This window comes from Phaethon lepturus, unplaced genomic scaffold (genome assembly GCF_000687285.1).
Source record: "Phaethon lepturus isolate BGI_N335 unplaced genomic scaffold, ASM68728v1 scaffold12657, whole genome shotgun sequence".
NCBI classification, from domain to species: domain Eukaryota; kingdom Metazoa; phylum Chordata; class Aves; order Phaethontiformes; family Phaethontidae; genus Phaethon; species Phaethon lepturus.
In genome coordinates this window covers 96,425-117,908 of record NW_010549886.1, presented here as the reverse complement: position 1 = coordinate 117,908, position 21,484 = coordinate 96,425, and the positions used below count along the sequence as shown (strand labels likewise).

The following is a 21,484-nucleotide window of genomic DNA, read 5'->3' as shown; positions in this document are numbered from 1 at the left end:
ATAATCAGTTGTTTAAATTGTTTTAAAGGAATAGAAAATGACAGTTGGATTTAAAACATTCTTTAACAATTATCCTGATGATATGTACATGAAATACTTTAATGCAGCACAAATTTACAGTCTGAAGTTCTTTGGGAAAATCATCTGTAGAATTCTAATTTCTAGGGTGAATGGTGATCATATTCATCACGAAAGTATCATTGTTTGGATATTTTATTTAGAAATTTCTGGGCTTAGTCACCTGTATTGTTTGTTTTTTTCTTTTTTAGTTAGTTTGGTCTTTAAAATGTGAATGTTGTGTTTGCAACTTTTTGTATAGTTCAGTTATTAAGAATGTGCAAAACCTAGTTACCCAAAGAGTAGTTTGAAAGAGAGAAGAAACAAAAAGCTTATGTACCTGACAGCATGGGTTTTATACAGTGTGCAGTGAGGTCTGGAAGTATTCAGACTTCCAGATCTATAAATTACCTGTTATCATTAGGAAGTTGTGAGATGTTAAACCTCAACACCATAGTGGCTTTGTGCTTCCCCCTTTTAAATTATAAACAAGCTCTGCAATCACTTCTAGGAGTCATTAGACCATAGATTCATGGTCTTAATTAACAGAAATCTAGGTGCAATTTTTATGTACTCTTGAGTGTTGTGACATCAGCTTCTGGAGTTTTGTTATGAATTAATTTAGAAGTACAGAGATCAAGGGAAGGAAGATTAAATGAAGGAACCTGTGCTGTACTGTTTGGGGTTTTTTGGTTGTTTACTTTTTTGTTGTATTTTTTTAAATATCCTAGACTTAAGAGTACTTTTATCAGTAGAAATGTCAAAGCCAAAAGGTCATTCAGAAACTTAAGTTTGGTATTTAATATGTTTTGGTTGTACATCTATTTGGTATGCCTGTACAACTTCTAAGTAAAGCTACTCATACTACTTTATTTCTTATATATTAAATATGGCATAGTTTTTCAGTCTCTTCTTACTCTGTATGTGCCACTTTAACCTCTTCCCCCTTCCCATTCTTTCTAGTTATCATTTTTAAAAGCACAAGCTGGACTTCAGTGTGTGGTGGAATCTGTCTTAGATTCTTGTGTACTGCTGTTATCAGTGAAGGCCTGCATAAATCCATGATTTCCCTGTGCATAATGATTGAGTTGGTAAACAATGTACAAATGAAATGAAATGGTTCACTGAGCTCCTTTGGCTTGACAAGAGTCAACTATGTAAAAAGTTACTTTATTGGCAGGAACTTTTTAAAACACAACCAACAACTTAATCTGATAAAGCAGTGGAAATTGCAGATATTTAAGTAATCTTTTTCGATAAAGTAGTTCTCAGAGCAAAATCAACCAAAGGAGTAGCAGAATTCTTTCTGGACATTAGAATAACAGCTATACTGAATCAGTCTGCATGTCTGTTTAGCCTAGCATCTTGTTTTAGGAGTGGACGCTGGTTTATGCATAGGAAAAAGCATAAAAACAGTAGCCTTTGTTAGGATGTTGCTGCTCTTTGGTGGAGAAAATATTTTTTTGCAGTGTATTTAATAGAATTAAAATTCTGAATATCTTTTTTCAGAGAATCAGAATGACTAAAAAAAGGAAACATCAAGAAGATTTCCAGAAAGTAAAATTAAAAGTCGGGAAAAAAAAGCCTAAACTAGAGAATGCAACTGATACTACCTTCAAAACAAAGGCCATACAAATTCCCGAGCAGCTTAAAGAAGATGGAGTGCTTCCTACGCAAAATAGAAAACTTAACATAAAGGTATACTGTGACATTATGAGTTTTAAACAGGAGACTTCCCAAGAGGATGTTTTTAAAAAGTCTTGTATTTCTTTGGGTGGTGGTTCTGCTTTCCTTCTTTTGCGTTGTCTTCTATCTCTTGCAGCTCTCTGCTTAAACTGAAGAAAGCTGTTGAGACTGAGATTTCATAGTTCCACTTTTGAGAACAAGTGTGAGAGGACTTATTTTTGGTCATCCCTCTGCTAAGTCAGTAGGGTTGTGCATAAACTTAAGAATGAGGAGTATCTAATTACCTGAAGGACAAGTCATGGTATCTTGTTTTTCCTGTCATTGAATTTTGATTATTTGTTCATTGTTATACTTTAATATTATATTTGTTCTGAACATATTATGCTGTTACGAACAGCAGTACATCATAAGAAAAGATCTGTATTTTTGAGTGTTTCAGAAAAATGTGCTGGAAATAGGTGGGTAAGTTTGAAGAGCTTAATTAATGATGGCAAGTATATATGCTTCTTTCCTTTTAGGATCTACTTTCACAGATGCACCACTATAGTCCTGGGGTTAAGCATAATGCACTTCTTGGGCTCAAAGATCTCCTCTCTCAGTATCCATTTGTAATTGATGCACACCTTTCAAATATAATAAGTGAGGTGGCAGCTGTGTTTACAGACAAAGATTCTGGTGTCAGAGGAGCAGCTGTTCACCTGCTGCAATTCTTGGCTTCAAAAATAAGAGCGGAACAGATTGCTCCATTTTTTCCTTTGGTAAGTGCCCATCTCTCCAGTGCCATGACTCATATCAGTGAGGGAATTCAGGAAGATTCATTGAAAGTTTTGGACGTTTTATTGGAAGCATACCCAGCTCTTCTCACAGACCGCAGCAGTATATTGTTGAAGAATTTTGTAGAGCTTATTTCTCACCAGCAACTGACAAAAAGACTGAAAAGCAAAGAGAAACTTTCCTGGATGCTCTCTGTTAACCCAAATCGCAGAGTAACTTCTCAGCAGTGGAGGTTGAATGTACTTACCAGGCTCAAGAAGTTTCTCCAAGCAGTGGTAGATGGATCCAGTGAAATAGAGGATGAAGGGCTTCAAGAACAAAAGGATAGCCCTCGTTCTGTGAGGAACCCAATATGTATAAGTTGGAAGGTCCATGCAAATAATCAGCAACATATACAGCTGTTTGAAAATGGTGGCTTACGACCAAAGATCAACTCGTCATTTAGACTGAGGTGAGAAAAAGTTAACTAATTTGGGAATTAATGTCAACTGTATGATCACAAAGTTAAACTGTGGTTTATTGCTTTTGAAGGCAACAATTTAATTTTTTATTCTGGCATTGTCCCTTAGCTATATTTTGGGGCATTTAGTGTAATATGCAGTCTTCCTGCAGTGGCTTGAAAATACGGAAATACTCAGCAGATAACCGTGCTATGCGTATATCATGAACTTTCCCGTTATCAAGTAAAAGCTTTATTTTATGCTATTCGTAATAATTTTGGAAGACCAACTCTAGCATTTATTTTTTTTTAATGTGAACTGATGGCTACAGGTTGTTGCAGCATATCAAATAGACCTGGGGGCAAGCAGGCAAATTTCTTTACATTAAACATAAGCTTGTTTCTTAAACTGTGATAGTGAATTTTACTGAACATTGTGCTTTTACCTTCAAGAGTCTATTACAAGTTTAGGAGTCTGTCGTCTTTGAATGTAGCTGCTTTTAAAAAAGACAGCAAAATAAGATGTGTCTGGATAGATGAAGTTCTGCTGCGTTTCTGATTCTAGATAATTTTTAATCAATTCACCGGTTTATATCTTCACTATGGAAAAAGCTGTCTTGTCTGAGACATGTTGATGAATATGGAAGAAAGTGTAGTGTGCTTAGTCACAGAAAGGTTTGTGTGTTTTTTATTAGTAATCTAAATAGATGTGCACTGAAGTTAAGGGAGAAATAACTAACCTTCTTTATTTCTCTTTCTCCTTTCTGATTCACCCACTCCTTGAACTAGGGGGGAACCTCCCACCCCACTTTATGGTACCTTTTAAACATTGGCATCCTCATATATGTGCCTGACTATAGATGTTACATACCTGCTGGTAGGAGACATGGAATGACAACTTGAAAAACACAAACTGTTTAGCCATTACACAGCACTTCTAATCCATAGACACAAGGTGGCTTGAAGAGAAACAGCAATTCTTGTTTTACTGCTGGGGAGACTGAATAAGGAATAGAAAGCAGTTATACCAAATGCATCTAGGAGGCCAGTGGCAGAAAAGGGTATAAAACCCACTGCCTAATCTCATGCCTTTGAATGAGGTGCAGAAGAAGAGGTGTTCTCTTTGTACCTGTACCTCTAGCACAGGTATTGGCCTGGATTGGCAGGTGTTTTTCATCTCTCATAGAGACACAGAAATGACCATTCCATTCCCACTCTCCTAGGCTTCCTCTTGGTAGATAGCATATTACTTGTGATAGGTATAGGAAATTTATATTCAGCTAAGTAAAATGTGCATTTTTTTGTCATAAAAGTGGTTGTTAATATAGTATGAGTTCAGTCATGACCAACAATATCTGCTGCAGGTAAAACTTTAGTTGGAAACTAGTGAAGCCCACTTGAGGCAGGGGGAAGGGTTCAGTGCTAAGCCCAAAGCAGTCCTATGGACTTCATCTCTGCAGTCAGAAGCATACATTGTGGACCACCATGTATCTCAGGATTCTTGTGTTGTGCCCTGAATGATATGCAGTGTGTGATATACCATGCCCTGTAATAGCTGAAGATGCATTGTATCTAAGGTCTAGGAAAATAAACTTTGCATTTGATGTCACCTGAATTGGATTCAGCTGTTCTGAGGAGCTAGGTTTTGGTGAAACACCATGATCTGCTTGTGGTTATAAATACTTTCAAAAAGGCATTTGCAAGTATGAGGAGGAGCCAGAAGAATAGAAGGAAGTATTGCTAGAATCCAAGGCGAGATTGGCAAAGCAAACTGATGGCAGCAGAACAGAAGAATGGAAAGAGAAGGGGCATCTGCAGAAGGTACTAAAATGTTGTCATTTTATTGCATTTGTGCATATTTCTGGTATATTCATTTTGTACAAAGGGCAAGTACATCTTGTTTTAGCGGATGTCCACAAAATTCTAAGAGTGGAAGTTATGGTAGTGGCTTTTGTATTTGCTACTGCAATCTTTTCTAGTAATCTAAAGATGTTTAATTCTGTCTCTTCCAATCCCAGCTGTGGCCTTTTACAGGCATTCCCAGGCCTCTGTGGCCATTACAGAATGGCAAGGACAGAAATTACTTCTAATAAGAGGTGCAAAACATCTGTAATGCTCCTTGAGTACTTACAAAATCTCAAACAGTGTGTGTGTTTTTGTTTAAAGAAGTCAATGCACAAATAGTCAAGTCCTAACTCTAGATAATGAGTTGACCAAACCATAAATAACTAATTGTGGTGTGTATGTATTGAGGACCTCATCACTAATACTGCAAATAAGTTTCAACTTTGTTCTTTTAAGAAGTAAGCTCCCAAACACCACTAATAATATGCTAAATTTTTGAAGTTCCTGTATCTTTTTAATATGGCAAGTTCATTCGTAGTGAATTAAGAGACTATTAGAACATATATATACTAGAATATATCCTCTGCTTTAGTGCTGACTGTGCTGCTTTTTGCATCAAACTCATTTCAGGTGTGGAAAAATGGGAAACCTTCACAACTTAAATGTGATGATACCAAGGTGTGTGACACGTTTTTGGACTGCAAGTGATGCTGAAGAGAAATGGTAGAGCTCTGTTTCTGCTGAGAAAGGACAAAATGAAGCTGCAGAGAAAAGCGAAGACTTGAGAGACCGAAGTGGAAGACAAAGCATAGTGAATAAATATGTATATGGTGTGACCTATGCATCAGATAGAAATGGAAAATGGAGTTCACTTGGTGTACTGAGTGTTTCTTTGCTGCAATTGGCAGTGCCCACAAAAGAGGACAGTAACCTGGCTTAGACTCTGAGCCATAAAAACTTACTAACTTCCAATGACTTTTCCTATTTTAAGCAGCAGAAATTTGTTTTCTTATTTTCTGTTTCTTTTACACTTCTTTGACTTCCCTTTGCTGAATTTCTGTTGTCCTCTCACTGTCAAATGGCAGATACGTTACACAGTTTTCTTTTGTTTGGTCCTGCTTTATAAAAATATTGTCATTTTAAAGAAAAATGACAGCTTGAGGAGTACACAAGTATCTTGCAGCTCACCTTGATAGTGTTTCATACCAATGTGACAATAATATGCTTTGTAGTGTTTGAGAGCTGCCTTGCCATTAAAGAATAGTGATAACAGATACGTGACAAAAAGATTAACAATTTAATTGACATCAGACCCTCCCAGTTCCAGTGAACCTGTATTGCTAAGGATATTGCACTAATCAAATGCATACTGGACAGATTACAGTAATACTTTGTCATCATCTGTTACTGGCAATCAGGTTTTATTTACCTTTTGTTGTTAACCTTGAATATTTGGAGGAGTCTTATCTTGAGATATGGGGGCTTCTTTTGCAGGGGTACATGAAGGCTATGCTAAGTATTTTTGCCCAAATGCTTTCAGCAGCTGGGTGGAGTATCCCTTTTGGCATGGATTCTTCCTTCTTTTTCCATCCCTTGTTTCACAAAAAAGTACTGAAATAGTTGGATGTGTATGTTACACTTCTGTAGGAATCTTCAGGTGTGTGTTGCCAAATTCTGAAGTTTCATGCACTGCTCTCTGTTTAATGGGGAGGTTTTTTTGGTGTTGCAGAAACAGGTTGCTTGAATTCCAGAGCTCTACTGTAATATCAGGTATTTTCAGGGAAACGATTAAAGACTACTATTTCAGAACTATTTCAGCCGGTTATTGACATTTCAGAATCTCAGCTGAGTGTGTAGTCCTGTCATGGCATAATGTTAGGTTGTCCTGTAAATGCTTTCAGTGAGATTATGGTCTTGGTATGAACTGGCTTGTCCAGTGATGCTTTAGAATTCATTGTGGTTATGACTGGAGGATGGGATTTGTGTACTGTGTCTTTAGATGACTGAGAGTTAAATGTCTAAGTTGGAACCATTCACCCTAAACTCTCTTTTATAGCCTGAAAGAAACTGGTGTCTTTACTGCAATATCTGCAGCATAGAAGGGACATAGAGCAACAAAAAAGAGACAAATAAGACAAATAACATTGACTGCGTAGATTGGTTGCTGCAGTTAATGCTAAGCTTTATAAAAGTTTAAAATATGTGGTAGTTCTAGTAGCTACTAAAGATAAAACTGGCAGTTCTTTTCTTACGACCAGTTATGTTTCCGCTTGTCCATTTTAATTTGTGCTGGAGATCTAAATTCTCTCTCCCATCTTGCCTTCATTGAAAAAGAGCCCCCATTTGTCTCTCACTGCCTTTTCATTGTCTTCTTTTTATTCCTTTGCAGATGTCTTCTCCCTGCTCCTTTTACAGTTTGTTAATACTTGGGTTTGTTTTGTTTTAGTAATTTTCTTGAGATGCCAATTTCAACCAGAGAGAAATGACAGAATAACATTTTCTATTATGTGCATATTATAGATGATTGCGAAAGCATGAGAAATACAGCTTCATAGAAAGATATAACTAATTGTATAATTTGGAAATGCCAAGATGACCAGGAAAAAGTGCTTTACCTCTTTAATTCAATATGAATTAAAAACATTTGTAAACAGAACCCTCCCTCTCTGTGGAAAGAAAGTAAATAGTTTTTCAGATCCCATTTTGGTTGTATAAGGAAAGAAAAATCATTTGGAGAACATCACTGAAATAGAAAAGAATTTAACAGGAGGTTTGATGTACCAGTTATGTGTATTAGGAAGTTAGAATTATGATGGGAATTCCCTGCTGTGAGTTTGAAAACAAAATCATAATGGAAAACAATGTCAGAAATCATCATTTGAAGTTACTGTTGCTTTTTTCTTTTTTTAAGGGCTCATGTTATTTAGGAACACTTTCAGAAGCTTCTGTATTGCTTAAAATTAGCCTTTAAAGAACCTTGTTTTTAAAATGGATACAGATTGCCTGAATTTATCCAGGAGTAGGGTTTGGTCGTTTGTGCTGATAATCCCTTTTGAAACACGAATGAAATGTGTTATAAGAGGGAGGGGGGAAGTCCTTTGTTTTCTTGCTTTCTGGGAGATGTTACTTTAAGTTCAACTATATCGCTTAATTTCTGATAATTTTTGTTTAACTTCATTATCGGATAATTTTAATAATTTTCCAGCTAGTTGGTCTCCAGAGCATTATAGTTAAACACCAGGTGGGAACCCAGGTTATATTTTTGCAGAACATTTTTTGTTATTTCCCCTATTAATATGAACAACCATTATATTTATTGAAGCTGGAATTGGTTATTAACTGTAATAAACCTCATGCATTTGACAATACTTTGTAGTCAGTTTCATTATTTTGCTTCAAGGAGCTTAAAACTTAAAGCTTTTTTATTTTGTTGTGCTGAGTACAGTAAATTCTTACCGGTTGGTTGAAGGTGATACGATAATGCAAATCATATTTCTCCATTTTATAGACTTTACATATAACAATGGGGAAAGAAATACTCAAATCTAAGAAGTTTTTACAGAAGCAGACAAACTTGCAGGGAGACTTGGAAACGGGTTTGTTGTAGATGGTGTGAACTCCTTTTTCCTTACTAAAATATCTAGCAAGAAAGCAAGCAAACATTTACTTTAATAAAAAAGTAATTTTTCCTGTTACTCAGAAAGCAAGGAAGTGGTATTGCTCTAATCTGTTTTTAAAGTGTGATCTTTATTTTTTTTCTCTTTTTTCCCTTTTGTCATTTAGGTCTCTGGCAAGTGTAATGGACAGTGCAGAAAAAGGCCTGTCCTCAGCTGAAAACTTAAAAGGTTTTATTGAGATAATAATTCCATTACTGATTGAGTGCTGGATTGAAGCATCTCCTGCACAATCAGCTCCCATTCTTGGAAACCTTTTGGAATCAGAATCTCAGCAGCTTATGCAGCAAGTGCTTAGTATAATACATTTATTGTGGAAACTCACAAAGCGACATGATGAAACGTACAAAATGGTAAGGGAGAAGTGATCTGTGGCATAATAATGACAGTTCATTTTGTTTTGCTTGGAAACTAGTGATTTGGTGGTTGGAAGTAGTGGAAATATTTTATTAAGAGAGAAGGAGCTTAGGTTTTGTGTAGAACTTGTTTGCTTTTTTGTCAAGTCTCTTCCTCTAGAGGAGAATCTGTTGAACTGAGCAACAGAGTTCATGGATAGTCTCCAGAAATCCTTCTGACAGACTGCAGCACAAAAGCTTTTGAAACTGAAAGTGTTACTGGAGAAGAGGGACATTTTGTCTCCCAGATAACCTCTAGAATATAAATTTGAACAAAGTGTAGCATAGAGTTGTTTGTTCTTTGGTTTTATGTGTTGAAAAGTTTTATGGGAGTGGAAATGAATAAACCCTTAACCCTTGGAAAGATAGGAGATAACGGTGGTATGAGATGCTGTAACTGCTTGGAGCGACCTACATTGTTGTGTCATGATTGGTAGTATCACAAGACATTGAACCAAAATCTCAGTAAAAATTTTGGAAAGTATGCTTGGAAGTTTTCTTGCCCTAATTATTTTGTCCTTCTCTGATAAATGAACTGCTATTGTTTTGTAACTTTTGCTGCTCTTCCAAAGATTTTTGCAAACTGGAAAAAGAACACGCCATTTTGGCTATTGAGAGTAGTTTAACAGCTCTTTGTTTTACCCGTGTATAGGACTGTATGTCTATTTGCTAAACAAAACTCTACGCATAGAATAATTATTGAAAAACATTTGTGGAATCATTCCATTAGACTAGAGTTACCTAGCCTGAGGGATGGATTCAGTGTGTCTGAACAAAACATGCCGTTCCCCTTTTTCCTCTTCATCTTTTTTAGAGGGCCTCTTGGAATCAGGCAGTTGGTCAGGTGAATACCTGTGGCAACCTACTGCCCCTAGCCACCTTCCTTAGGGTACTGCAGAGCTGCTGCCCTTAGCGATAGGGTGCCTGCATTTTGGTTACATGAAAGGAGTCCTCCTGTGTCAAGATGTGAGCTGTTGTAGGTACACACAGTTGCATTGTTACCTTAGGATGTTTTCTGGGAAAAAAAAAAACCCTGATGTTCATACAGTGCTTTTTTTGTTCTGGAGCATACTGTGTTTTAGATTAAAAAAAAAAATCTCATTTTATCTTTTCCTTTATAGTCACTTATAAAATGCATGCAAATGGCTCAGTTTGAAAATGTAAGCTTTGCTTATTTAATAGCCCTTGGGCTTACAGGTCAAAGTGGTTATTACAGACACTTTGGAAGACCACTCTGAATACGCTTAGTGGAAACTGGCCTGTTTTGATAGGACAAGGGGTAATGGTTTTAAACTAAAAGAGGGTAGATTTAGACTAGCTATAAGGAAGAAATTTTTCACAATGAGAGTGATGAAACACTGGCAGAGGTTGCCCAGAGAGGTGGTAGATGCCCCATCCCTGGCAGCACTTGAGGTCAGGTTGGACGGGGCTCTGAGCAACTTGCTTTAGTTGAAGATGTCCCTGCTCATTGCAGGGGACTTGGACTAGATGACCTTAAAGATCCCTTCCAACCCAAAGATTCTATGATTCTATGAAACCTGTTAATCTTTGAAATAGTTTAATGGTCGTTCTCTGTTCTTAGTACTTGAATATCAGAAACATTATTCTGTCTGACCAATTTGATAACAATGCAGGCTTTTTTTGTGATGAGTTCTGCTGGACACTTTGGAATGTGTAATTGTAAATTGTAAATTTGAGTGTCTGCTAACCCACAAAGTTATTTTTAAATATTGAAAAAAAAAAGTGTTCTGTAAGGATGGTCTTTCTACTGGAAACATTTTGTCAGTGGGCTTTGAACCACAAGTATACTAATGATGGGGAAAGATCACAGCAGTGTCAGAACACATCCTAATGGAAAACTCAAGACAGTCGTTACAAGTAAATCAGAGTACACTCTGATTTTAAGTACCCTGATAAAGTTATATAAAAGCACTTTCAATTCACGTCTGTAACTCGGTTTAACGTTGTGTGAATCCACATTATTATGTGCTAAGAAAATACACTGGTCCAATTTGCATTAAATGTTGTTGAACCTTGACTTATATTGTAGTTTTACTCCCTTGTTTTGTGGACCTTCAGGTTCATGCACAGGACTTCACATTTACATTGGAAAGTAAATATATATGGAAACTTGCAAAAAGAAGCTGAAGTTCCTGTTTTTCATTGATTCCGATAATGGATTTGGGAAGATGATTGCATTGATGTATTTCACTTACTACCATGTTTTCCGTCTATCATCTGCTTTCCTTAACAGGAACTATGGCTTCGAATGAATTACCTTGTTGATTTCAAGCACCACTTCATGCGTCATTTTCCTTATTCTTTACAAGAAACAGTAAAGCACAAAAAGAAAGATTCGTGCAAAGGGTAAGAATAAAGTCCATGTCATGTTACAGGTTTTAATTTCATAAGATAAGTGAGACAATGTGAGTAATATGCTTTATCCAGTATTAAGTTTTCAATGTTGGAAAGGAAAATGTTTTTTTTGCATATTCCTTGAAGGTCGTTAGAGAAGTTTTTATAGGAAGGTAGCATTGCTTTGAATTGAGAAGTGTTTTGGTTGTTCTTGTAGAAGTATTGTATAGGAAGTTATCTGAGTGGCATCCGGTAGAAATTAAAATGCCGTCTTAGAGAAATGAAGTATTTTACTGAATGCTTGACCTGGAATTTGCATATTGCTACATGGTGATTTGTGTTTAGTCTGACTTGTTTCATATTTCTGCATGTTTTCTTTAGTTGACTGCTGAATTACATCAAAAAGTAGTTAAAACATTTTTTTTTCACCCACACTTACTCTTTTATAGCTGTATTATGAGGCTGGACAGGAGATGGGACACATTGTGCCTATCCTGTATGGCAAAACAGTACTAGTGTGGGAGAAGCCACACACTTGCATGTTTCTTCACTATTGAGGTGGCAGAGTGGGTGCACCAGTTTCCTTCTGGTATGGGCCAGTAGCAGGTTGTCTCCCCTCTCGGCTCCCAGATGTGAAACACGCAAAGCCTGTTCTGGAGTCGTTCTGCGCCACTGCAGTCCACATAGAACACTGGTGTATGTACGGGGGGTGTCAGCTGGTGTCTGTCTTGGTTTCATGTACTTGCAAACTGTGCCACTGCAGATTGAGCTGTAGTAGTAGAGAGCGTCTTTTTATACTAAGGGTCTACTATGATTTGAGGCTGAAATCCTGTTTGATATTTTACCTGTTGCATTTTCCCTTCCTGGAAGGGCACATGGATCAGAAGTACAACATAGCTATTCGTTAAATGCTTTCCTTCCTTTCAGCTAAGTCTTACCTATTAAGTCCATAAAGCCAAAAGGTGTTTTGCTTTTCCAGGTTTTGACCTGAACGCCCTTCCTTGAAACTGAAAATCTCAGAATTAGTAGTTAGGCAATGCAGCCATCTTTCTTGTCTTATAAATGACATCCTGACTAACCATGCTTCTGTTCATCCTTCTTTACTACAAAGTTTTGCCCCATACTTGCACTTTAAAATAAATATATTGTTGGATACATGCAGGAAAAATAATCTGTGAAACATTTTTTTGTTTTTATTTTGACTGTAACTTCAAGACTTCTGGAAACTTAGCTTCATGTCATGAAAATAAAAATAGTTGCTTTTGTTTTCCTTGGTTACTGGGTTAAAGGCCTGCATTTGGAAACCTTGCATGGCATTTCAAGGCTTTCTTCCTTCTCTGGTTTGCAAAAGGTTGCAGAAAGTTACCACAGTATTACTGATAGTGCTTAGTATCTACATATACTGAACGCAAAAAAGTTATTAGCATTTATACCATGTGTAAGTGATGTCCACAGGTTGAGATTTATTTGCTCATATTGCAATGGTTGGTTCAGTTGGCTCTGAACTGAAAGGTGACTATACTTATATTAGTGCAGGTTAAAGTGCTTTTTGTTATTTTGTTTTCACAGCTCTACTTTGTGTTCTGAATTCATATTGTGCAGCTTTCATTATATGTCAAGCTGCAATACCCTTGATTCCTTTCTTAGTATCCCTTCATTTTGTCTTTCAAACCTCTGTAGGGCAACAGGGTGATCCTGCAGAATATTGTCATGGTGAAAAATGGATTTCTGATTCCACATGAGTTTGGAAAAAAGTACATAAATGGATTTCTTTATGCTATTTGTGATGCTTTTTGTCATTGTGTAATAATGACAAAATCCATGTGATTCCTCACAGAAGGAGAAACACAGAAGAAACTGAAACCGGGGATTAATTTTTTTAGCCTTCCTTTACTGGTTTCAGTCACCTGAAAGTCCTGATAGGCCAGAGTAAAAATGTGAAACAGGAGAGATCAGCTGGAGAGAGCAATTTAGAGCTTTGATTATTGCTGTCACTATAAATATGAGAAACGGACGTTTCGGTGGCAGAACAAAAAGTTTTGAGTACCCAAATGTCAAATATGAATACTTTTAAAATGCATAATAGCTTTAAAACTTCAACACTTGTAACTTTTTTCCTACATAGTATGGTTTCTACCACAGTAACATATATTAAAAGGCACAAAATATTTTTTAAAGTATCTCTCTCCTTTTCTTCTCCCCTCTGCCCCACCCCATAGAAGTAAGTATTGTATGACATCCTCGAACAGCGTAGACCATCTTTTACTGAACTTAACCTTGTGTGACATAATGGTTTCACTAGCAAGCACTTCAACACTTCAGATGGATTCTGGTTGGCTGGACATGATAAGGAAATTTGTGACAGATACTCTTCAGGACGGCAGCAAGCTGAATAGCAAGCAGGTGAACAGATTGCTTGGTGTGACTTGGAGACTAATGCAAATACAGCAAAACAAAGGTAAGATATGAAGAAGTTTCTGAAAAGCAAAATTATGCACTAAGAACTTGAATTATTCTAGTGTTTTCAGGGCACTTCATCATATATCCTCAGTTGTTACCTCAGTGTGTTTTGTCTATAGAGGTAAATTGAATTTCATGGTCATATTCCTGCATGTAGCATTGAAAACTGCTTGATTTTTAGGAATGCTGTTAGGTTCATACTGTTGATATGCAAAGTATTAATATATTTGTGTACCTGTTTTCAGTTTTTACTACTTAATATATTCTTATAAATTGGAAGATGAGTTTTCTTTTGAAAAGTAACTACTAGGATGTAGAGGTGCATGATACTTTAATATTCCAGTCCTTATTTGAAATCATTAACATAGCTGGTAGACTCCCTTGAGTACTGTCAGATGACCATTCTAGTTCTGTGATGACATCAAATACCAAGATAGTTCTGATGGAAGCTGCTGTAGAATATTTTCCCAGGTGTTTAATTTGAATCCTTTTCCAAGAGAAAACATACTTCCAGTTGTGACTTACAGGACCAGTACAGTATTTTGGCTTGGCTTTTTTTTTTTTTGGCTTTTAAAGTACTACTTGGTTGTGTTCCAGATGAGATCTTAGTTGACATGTCTGTGAAGTGATCGATGTAGGACTTCTTCAAGAAAATAATTTTTCAGTAAATCTAAAGATGGCGGGGGTCTGTTGTGTCTTACCAGGCTGGTAGAAGCAAATTCCATAGCCACTCAGCCAAGTTTATAGAAAATGCTTCGCCCTTGGCAGCTGGTTTCATTGTTAGTGTTGTAAGATGAAAAGAAGTCAAATGTCCTCAAATACAGTTTGGCAGTTGGTTGTATCTCCTTCCAAATCCATTTTAATTGGGAATGTCTGTTCCTATGTCCCTGATGACAAAGATAATACCTGATCATTCCTACCTGCATTCCAAATTTAGCTTCCTGTTGAAGGCAAATAATAGTCCAAAGTCAGAGATGTGCCAGTCTCATCATCTGAGCTGAAGCAGAAGAGTTGCTACTCAGGGAAGTAGTTTCCAAACTAGTGTTAGACACTTAAATAAGACTTCATGCTTTTCCTTGTAATGAAACATTGATTTTTCCTCTGTCTGCCAAACTTTTACCAGATCGTGGAGAATGGCTGGTGTTTTTCCAACCAAAGCAGACATTTTAGTGAATAATTTTCCTCCAGAATGCAGAAAATAAGCTTTAAAAAAGCTTACATGAAATTGCAAAAGTTTAATATGTATGGATCTTGTCTGCTGATCCTGTAAATGTTCAGAAATTTCACTGCAAGTAGGAAATTGTTTGTGTCCTGAATCTGTATCTGGGGGGTGCAATTTATCTCATCCCTTCAAGGTAATCCTTGTGCAGTACTAAAAGATGTCAGATTATAATTCATTTAGTAGCTGTAGAGGAGATACAGCCTTGACCTGCTGGAGTAATGGGCTGATGGTTCAACAAGAAGGCCTACACCTGGGGAGGAGCAAGCCCATGCAGTTGTATGTGCTGGGGACTGACTGACTGGAAAGCAGATGGACAGAAAAGGACCTGGAGGTCCTGGTGGACACGAAGTTGAACATGAGCCAGCAATGGGCCCTTGCGGCAAAGAAGGCCAAGGGTGTCCTGGGATGCATTACGGGGAGTGACAGCAAGTTGAGGGAGGTTATCCTTTCCCTCTATTCTGCAGTGGTGAGGCCATGCCTGGAGTACTGTGTCCAGTTTTGGGCTCCCCAATACGAGAGAGACATGGACATACTGGAGACAATCCAGTGAGGGGCCATGAAGGTGATGAAAGCATTGGGGCATCTCTCCTATGAGGAAAGGCTGAGAGAACTGGGACTGTTTGGCCTGGAGAAGAGGAGGCTCAGAGGGTATCTCATCAGTGTGTGTAAATACCTGAAGAGAGAGTGCAAAGAAGATGGAGCCAGGCTCTTTTCAGTTGTGCCCAGTGACAGTACAGGAGGCAATGGGCACAAGCTGAAACACAGCTTGTTCATTGTTGCCTGAACATCGTGAACACCCTCTTCAGCGTTAGGGTGACTGAGCACTGGCACAGGCTGCCCAGAGAGGTTGTGGAGTCTTCAGACAACTTCTGAATATCTCCAAGGATGAACATGGTTCTAGACAGCCAGATATAGCTGATTCTGCTTCAGCAGGGTTGTTGGACCAGATGGCTTCCAGAGGTCCCTTGCCACATTCTGTGAGTCTGTGGAAGGGAAAAAAGCTTCCTTTGAAGGTGATGAAAGCATTGGGGCATCTCTCCTATGAGGAAAGGCTGAGAGAACTGGGACTGTTTGGCCTGGAGAAGAGGAGGCTCAGAGGGTATCTCATCAGTGTGTGTAAATACCTGAAGAGAGAGTGCAAAGAAGATGGAGCCAGGCTCTTTTCAGTTGTGCCCAGTGACAGTACAGGAGGCAATGGGCACAAGCTGAAACACAGCTTGTTCATTGTTGCCTGAACATCGTGAACACCCTCTTCAGCGTTAGGGTGACTGAGCACTGGCACAGGCTGCCCAGAGAGGTTGTGGAGTCTTCAGACAACTTCTGAATATCTCCAAGGATGAACATGGTTCTAGACAGCCAGATATAGCTGATTCTGCTTCAGCAGGGTTGTTGGACCAGATGGCTTCCAGAGGTCCCTTGCCACATTCTGTGAGTCTGTGGAAGGGAAAAAAGCTTCCTTCCTTGATTTTTTTTTTTTTTTAGTGATAGCGCTCTAGAAAGTCTGTATTGTGTCATACTGCAAAAATATAACTCTAGTTTCTTTAAAAGCTATCTGACCCAGACAGCAACTAAGCCACACACAGCTACTCGCTTGCTCCTGCACCAGTGTGATGGGGGGAGAGAATCAGAAGAGAAAAAGTGAGGAAAACTCGTGGGTTGAGATAAAGCCAGTTTAACAGGGAAAGCAAAAGCCGTGAACGCAAGCAAAGCAAAACAAGGAATTCATTCACCACTCCCCATGGGCAGGCAGGGGTTCAGCCATCTCCAGGAAAGCAGGGCTCCATCATGCGTAACGGTTACTTGGGAAAACAAACACCATCGCTCCAAATGTCCCTCCCCTTCCTCCTCCTTCCCCTAGCTTTATATGCGGAACATGATATCATATGGTATGGAATATCCCTTTGGTCAGTTGGGGTCAGCTGTCCCAGCTGTGTCCCCTCCAACTTGTGTACCCCCAGTCTACTCACTGGTGGGGTGGTGTGGGGAACAAAAGTCTTTGACTCTGTGTAAGCACTGGTCAGCAATAATGGAAACATCCCTGTATTATCAACACTGTTCTCATCCTAAATCCAAAACACATGATACCAGCTACTATAAGGAAAATTAACTTTACCCCAGCAAAAACCAGGACACTGACATCAAGATTAAGGGCCTGGAAGGTTATCTCTTTATAAGACAATACAAAAGAAAAAATGAACTGTTACAATAAAAAAAAATAGAACAATGAAAATGCAAAGAGGGGAAGTTTAGATATGGAAAAACAAAGAACTAATGAGTGAGAGATTATATGAAACCAGTCAACCTTCTGCACATTATGCCACAAAAGCGTATTGGTATCTTTGCAGTTGCATTTTTCAGGGTAGCCTGTTTTGAGTAGCTGTTTATGCTGGGGTGAAATGCACATATCCACCTTTTTCTGCGGATGTCTAGAAAAGCTTTGAATGTGATGTCTGAAGATTTCTCTCTATTGTTTAAGATCAAAGTCTGGATCTGCTCTCTGTAATTAGGAGGTCTACCCCTTTCTTGCATTCTCAGGTATGACTTTAGCTGCAGCTTGCCTGCTAGTTGTATTTTTTGATAAATTTTCTTTGAGTAATGAAGAGAGCACATTCAGTCACTTCAAGAAGGAGGTGTGCCATGTGCCAGTTAAAACTGAAATATGTTAAATTGTGAGGACTTTGCATTTTGGAAGTCTGTATAATGTGGACCTTTTAAGTACTACTTTTTAAGAGTATGTTTTCAAATTGCTGCTTTTAAACTTGTCCTGTTCATATGAAACAATTCAAATAGTAGGACTTGCTTTCCTAAATGTGTGTAGTGGGTTTGCATGGCAAGGTTTTGGTAGAGGTGGGGACTGCAGGGGTAGCTTCTATGAGAAGCTGCCAGAAGCTTCCTCTGTGTCTGACAGAGCAAATGCCAGCCGGCTCCAAGATGGACCCACCGCTGGCCAAGGCCGAGCCCATCAGCGACAGTGGTAGTGCCTCTGGGATATCATAGTTAAGAAGCGGGGGGGAAAACTGGCACGCAGCATTTGCAGCTGGAGAGAGGAGTGAGAATATGTGAAAACAGCTCTGCAGACACCAAGGTCGTTGAAGAAGGAGGGGCAGGAGGGGCTCCAGGTGCCGGAGCAGAGGTTCCCCGCCAGCCCCTGGTGAAGCCCGTGGTGAGGCCGGCTGTGCTCCTGCAGCCATGGAGCTCCATGCTGGAGCAGATCTCCAGCTGCAGCCCTGGGAGGGCCCCATGCCGGAGCAGGTGGTTGCCTGAAGGAGACTGTGACCCTGTGGGAAGGCCGTGCTGGAGCAGGCTCCTGGCAGGACCTATGGACCTGTGGAGAGGGGAGCCCACAGTGGAGCAGGCATGCTGGCAGGACTTGTGACCCTGTGGGGGACCCAGGCTGGAGCAGTTCATGAAGAACTGCAGCCCGTGGGAAGGACCCACGTTGGAGAAGTTTGTGGAGAACAGTCTGCTCTGGGAGGGACCCCAGGCTGGAGCAGGGGCAGAGTGTGAGGACCCTCCCCTGAGAAGGAAGGAGCGGCAGGGACAGCGTGTGATGAACTGACCACAGCCCCCATTCCCCGTCCCCCTGCGCTGCTCAGCGAGGAGGAGGTAGAGAAATTGGAGGGGAAGTTGAACCTGGGAAGAAGGGAGGGATGGGGGGAAGGTGTGTTAAGATTTGGGTTTGGTTCTCATTATCCTGCTCCAATTTTGATTGGCAATAAATTAAACTAGTTTTCCCAAGTTGAGTCTTACTTTGCCCATGATGGTAATTGCCGAGTGATTTCTCCCTGTCCTTACCTTGAGCTGCAAGCTTCTTGCTATATTTTCTCTCCCCTGTCCCGGTGAGGAGGGGGAGTGACGGAGTGGCTTTGGTGGGCACCTGGCATCCAGCCAAGGTCAACCCACCACAACATGCCATGGAGAGTTATTGGAAGATGGCTGAACATTCTGCACACTTAGAATATTTATTTCTTGTTCAGTTTACAGTGCATTAATTAGCTAAAAACTACATAAGGGCATAATTCTTACTCGATTAAGAATAAGCCAGTGTTTAAGAAATGCTGTCTAAGGTGAATCTTCACTTGAGTATGTGAATTGAGTAAGTTGATGCTGCTAATGCAATGAAAAGAACTTAATAATTTATCTTAATTAAAATACATTCTAATATTTGATGTATTTTTCTGTTGACAAATAAATTTAATTTCACTTTCTAAATGTCTGCCTGCATCATGCTTGAGTATGACCATGCCATTTCAGGTGTCTTTTATAAGCATGTCTTAGTGAAAATCCTTGAACAATATGTTCCCTGGTAAGAGTTTTACTGATGAAGACCAGCCCCTGATTGGATTTGGAATAATTTTTAGTATGGAGCATTCTTGTCTCTGTGGGCAGAAGTAGCTCTATTCAGTGTGGAACACACAATTTTACCTGTTTTTGACTACATAATTTACTAAGACTGCTCTGAACACCTGGATGGAAATACAAAGCTTTCCCAGTCTTGGTTTATGAAGATAATGAAGTGATTGCTGCTACTTAAGTATTTCTTGACAGCAATGAACTTGTAGGGACCCCAAGCTCTGCTGAGATAAACTGAGTTAGGTCTCACACCCTTCACACATCTCTTAAGTTTTCAGATGCTTCCACATTCTTTCCAGGTTTGCCTTCTCTGAATTCAGGTATCTTTCCACGCTTTGCTAATTTCTACATCCAGTGGTTTAATCTGGTTTCCAAAGAAAATGCTTGGTCTGTTTCTCAGTCTACTATGACAACTTCTGCACTTGCTGGCTGGTTTTAGCCAACTTTGTCTTAAGGGTAGAATTTTCATACATTGTTTTAAGTCTGGTGATAACACAGAGCTGATGAGAGCTTCAGAGAAAGGAAGGTTGCAGTGGAGTTTAGCAGTTTGCAGTGGCTTGCTGGTGGCCTCTTGAGGTATGTGTTTTCTCGTTAAATTAGCAAATGTGATTTGGAGCCAGCTGTTTTAAAGATATGGGAGAGCTGATAAGGCTGGCGTGTGTGGCAGGGAGAAAGGGATAGTATAGAGAGAACTGAAGCAACTGTGACAGTGAAGTTTTGGGGGAGCATAGGTGAGGAGTAAAGGAGAAGATTGATGTGAGGTTACTGCACTAGGGGAAAAGGATGTGGTAGATAGCTGTGGAAAGCAGGAATTTATTGGTTCTCAGCTACCTTGCAACCTGTGCGCTGCCTTGTCTCAGCAAGCTCTGAAGTTTTTGCTTGCGTGTTGCCTCTCTTCTTTTGTGTGGCTCTTTCACAAACTACACAAGAAGGTAGTGTTTCAATGGTTTAGTAGCCTATCCAGTAGTTGTTTTAAAACAGTTTGGTACTTCCCCATGGAGTTAATGTAGATGGTTGCAGATACAGATTATAGTTTTTCTGTGTATATGTGTATGTATAAAATGAGACTATTAAGAAGTACTACTTCAAATTTTTATATATTTTCTTTCTAGTGGCAACAGAACCCTTGATAAAAGCAGTATATACACTATACCAGCAACGGAATCTCCTCTTTCCGGTTCGTACATTGCTTTTGAAATTTTTTAGCAGAGTTTACCAAAAAGAAGATTTGAGGACTCAAAGAATCAGGTAAAAAAACATTTGCATGTTCTTTTTCATTTCAACATAGTTTGTTTATTTCAGAACTTTAGAATACTGAATTTTTATGTAGATGTTATAAAACTTCGTTCTGAATTTGTTTTGACAGTCTGTCACTGAAATTTGAAAGTTTAGGTTCTGTGAGATTGAGATGTGTATTAGTTGTCTTTTTTTTTCTTGACATAAGTACTAGATAGATCTTAATGATTTAAAATTTAACTTGAAGTACAGTGCTGCAAGCTCATTGTTACTGGCTATGCGATAGTCAGTAGATGTGTCAAGATTGTGCAGCTATAGCCATGGAGCATTTCCATTACTTTAGCCCAAGGTTGTGGACTTGTGACTTGGCGCTTTTGGTGGTTCTGGTAGTGTCTGTCTAACCTTCAAGAAAAAATTCTTTAAGAAAAGAATTCTGTTGGTTTTGGTGCATGGTTCTAAGGAGACTAGGTTTAAGAAAATGTTGTCCTTTTGGGTTCCAAGTTTGACGCATCTATTAGATATCTGACTTTCTTCAAGTAAGAGGAGATTATTCTCTATATTGCTGTTATTCCACTTTTTCCTCACAAGATTTGTCCAAACTGTCTCCAAGTCTTAATTTTTCCAGAAGATATTTTTCAGACAAGTCATTTGGTTCCAGCTACGTAAAATCCTTAAACATATATCGGGCTGCATCAATTCTACCTTGTTTGAGAACTTCAAAGGGACATAAGATCATACCCATGATACCTGTTTCTGCTACTAGGTCAAAAGCAATCCTCAGGGCCCCCAGAAGTACTGACATCCACTAGCTGAGTCAAGCTTTGGGAAAATTGTTCTTTCCTGCAACTCCTTTACTTTGTTAGATCTTATGTTGTGGTAATGCCCGAGTATGTGTAATTAGATCTGCAGCCAGAAAGATCTAATGCTACCCTATGAGCATTATAAAAAGTATAGGGAATTTGAAAGATAGATAGGAAAAAGGCTTGTG

General features: G+C 38.9%; 1 protein-coding gene across 2 annotated transcripts in view; it reads left to right on the top strand.

Moving 5' to 3' along the window:
• The first annotated feature begins 1,571 nt into the window (after nucleotides 1-1,571).
• The window catches only part of TEX10 (testis expressed 10), a 59,162-nt gene continuing 39,249 nt past the window's right edge, over nucleotides 1,572-21,484 (top strand). Inside the window, exons 1-6 of one of the 2 annotated variants that reach the window (XM_010290392.1) lie at nucleotides 1,572-1,755; nucleotides 2,262-2,968; nucleotides 8,585-8,828; nucleotides 11,125-11,237; nucleotides 13,445-13,683; nucleotides 20,373-20,508. In XM_010290392.1, the coding sequence (XP_010288694.1) occupies nucleotides 1,576-1,755; nucleotides 2,262-2,968; nucleotides 8,585-8,828; nucleotides 11,125-11,237; nucleotides 13,445-13,683; nucleotides 20,373-20,508 (1,619 nt within the window). In that variant the 5' untranslated portion in view covers nucleotides 1,572-1,575. The remainder of the gene's footprint in view (nucleotides 1,756-2,261; nucleotides 2,969-8,584; nucleotides 8,829-11,124; nucleotides 11,238-13,444; nucleotides 13,684-20,372; nucleotides 20,509-21,484) is intronic. The other variant, XM_010290393.1, reaches the window with a different exon arrangement.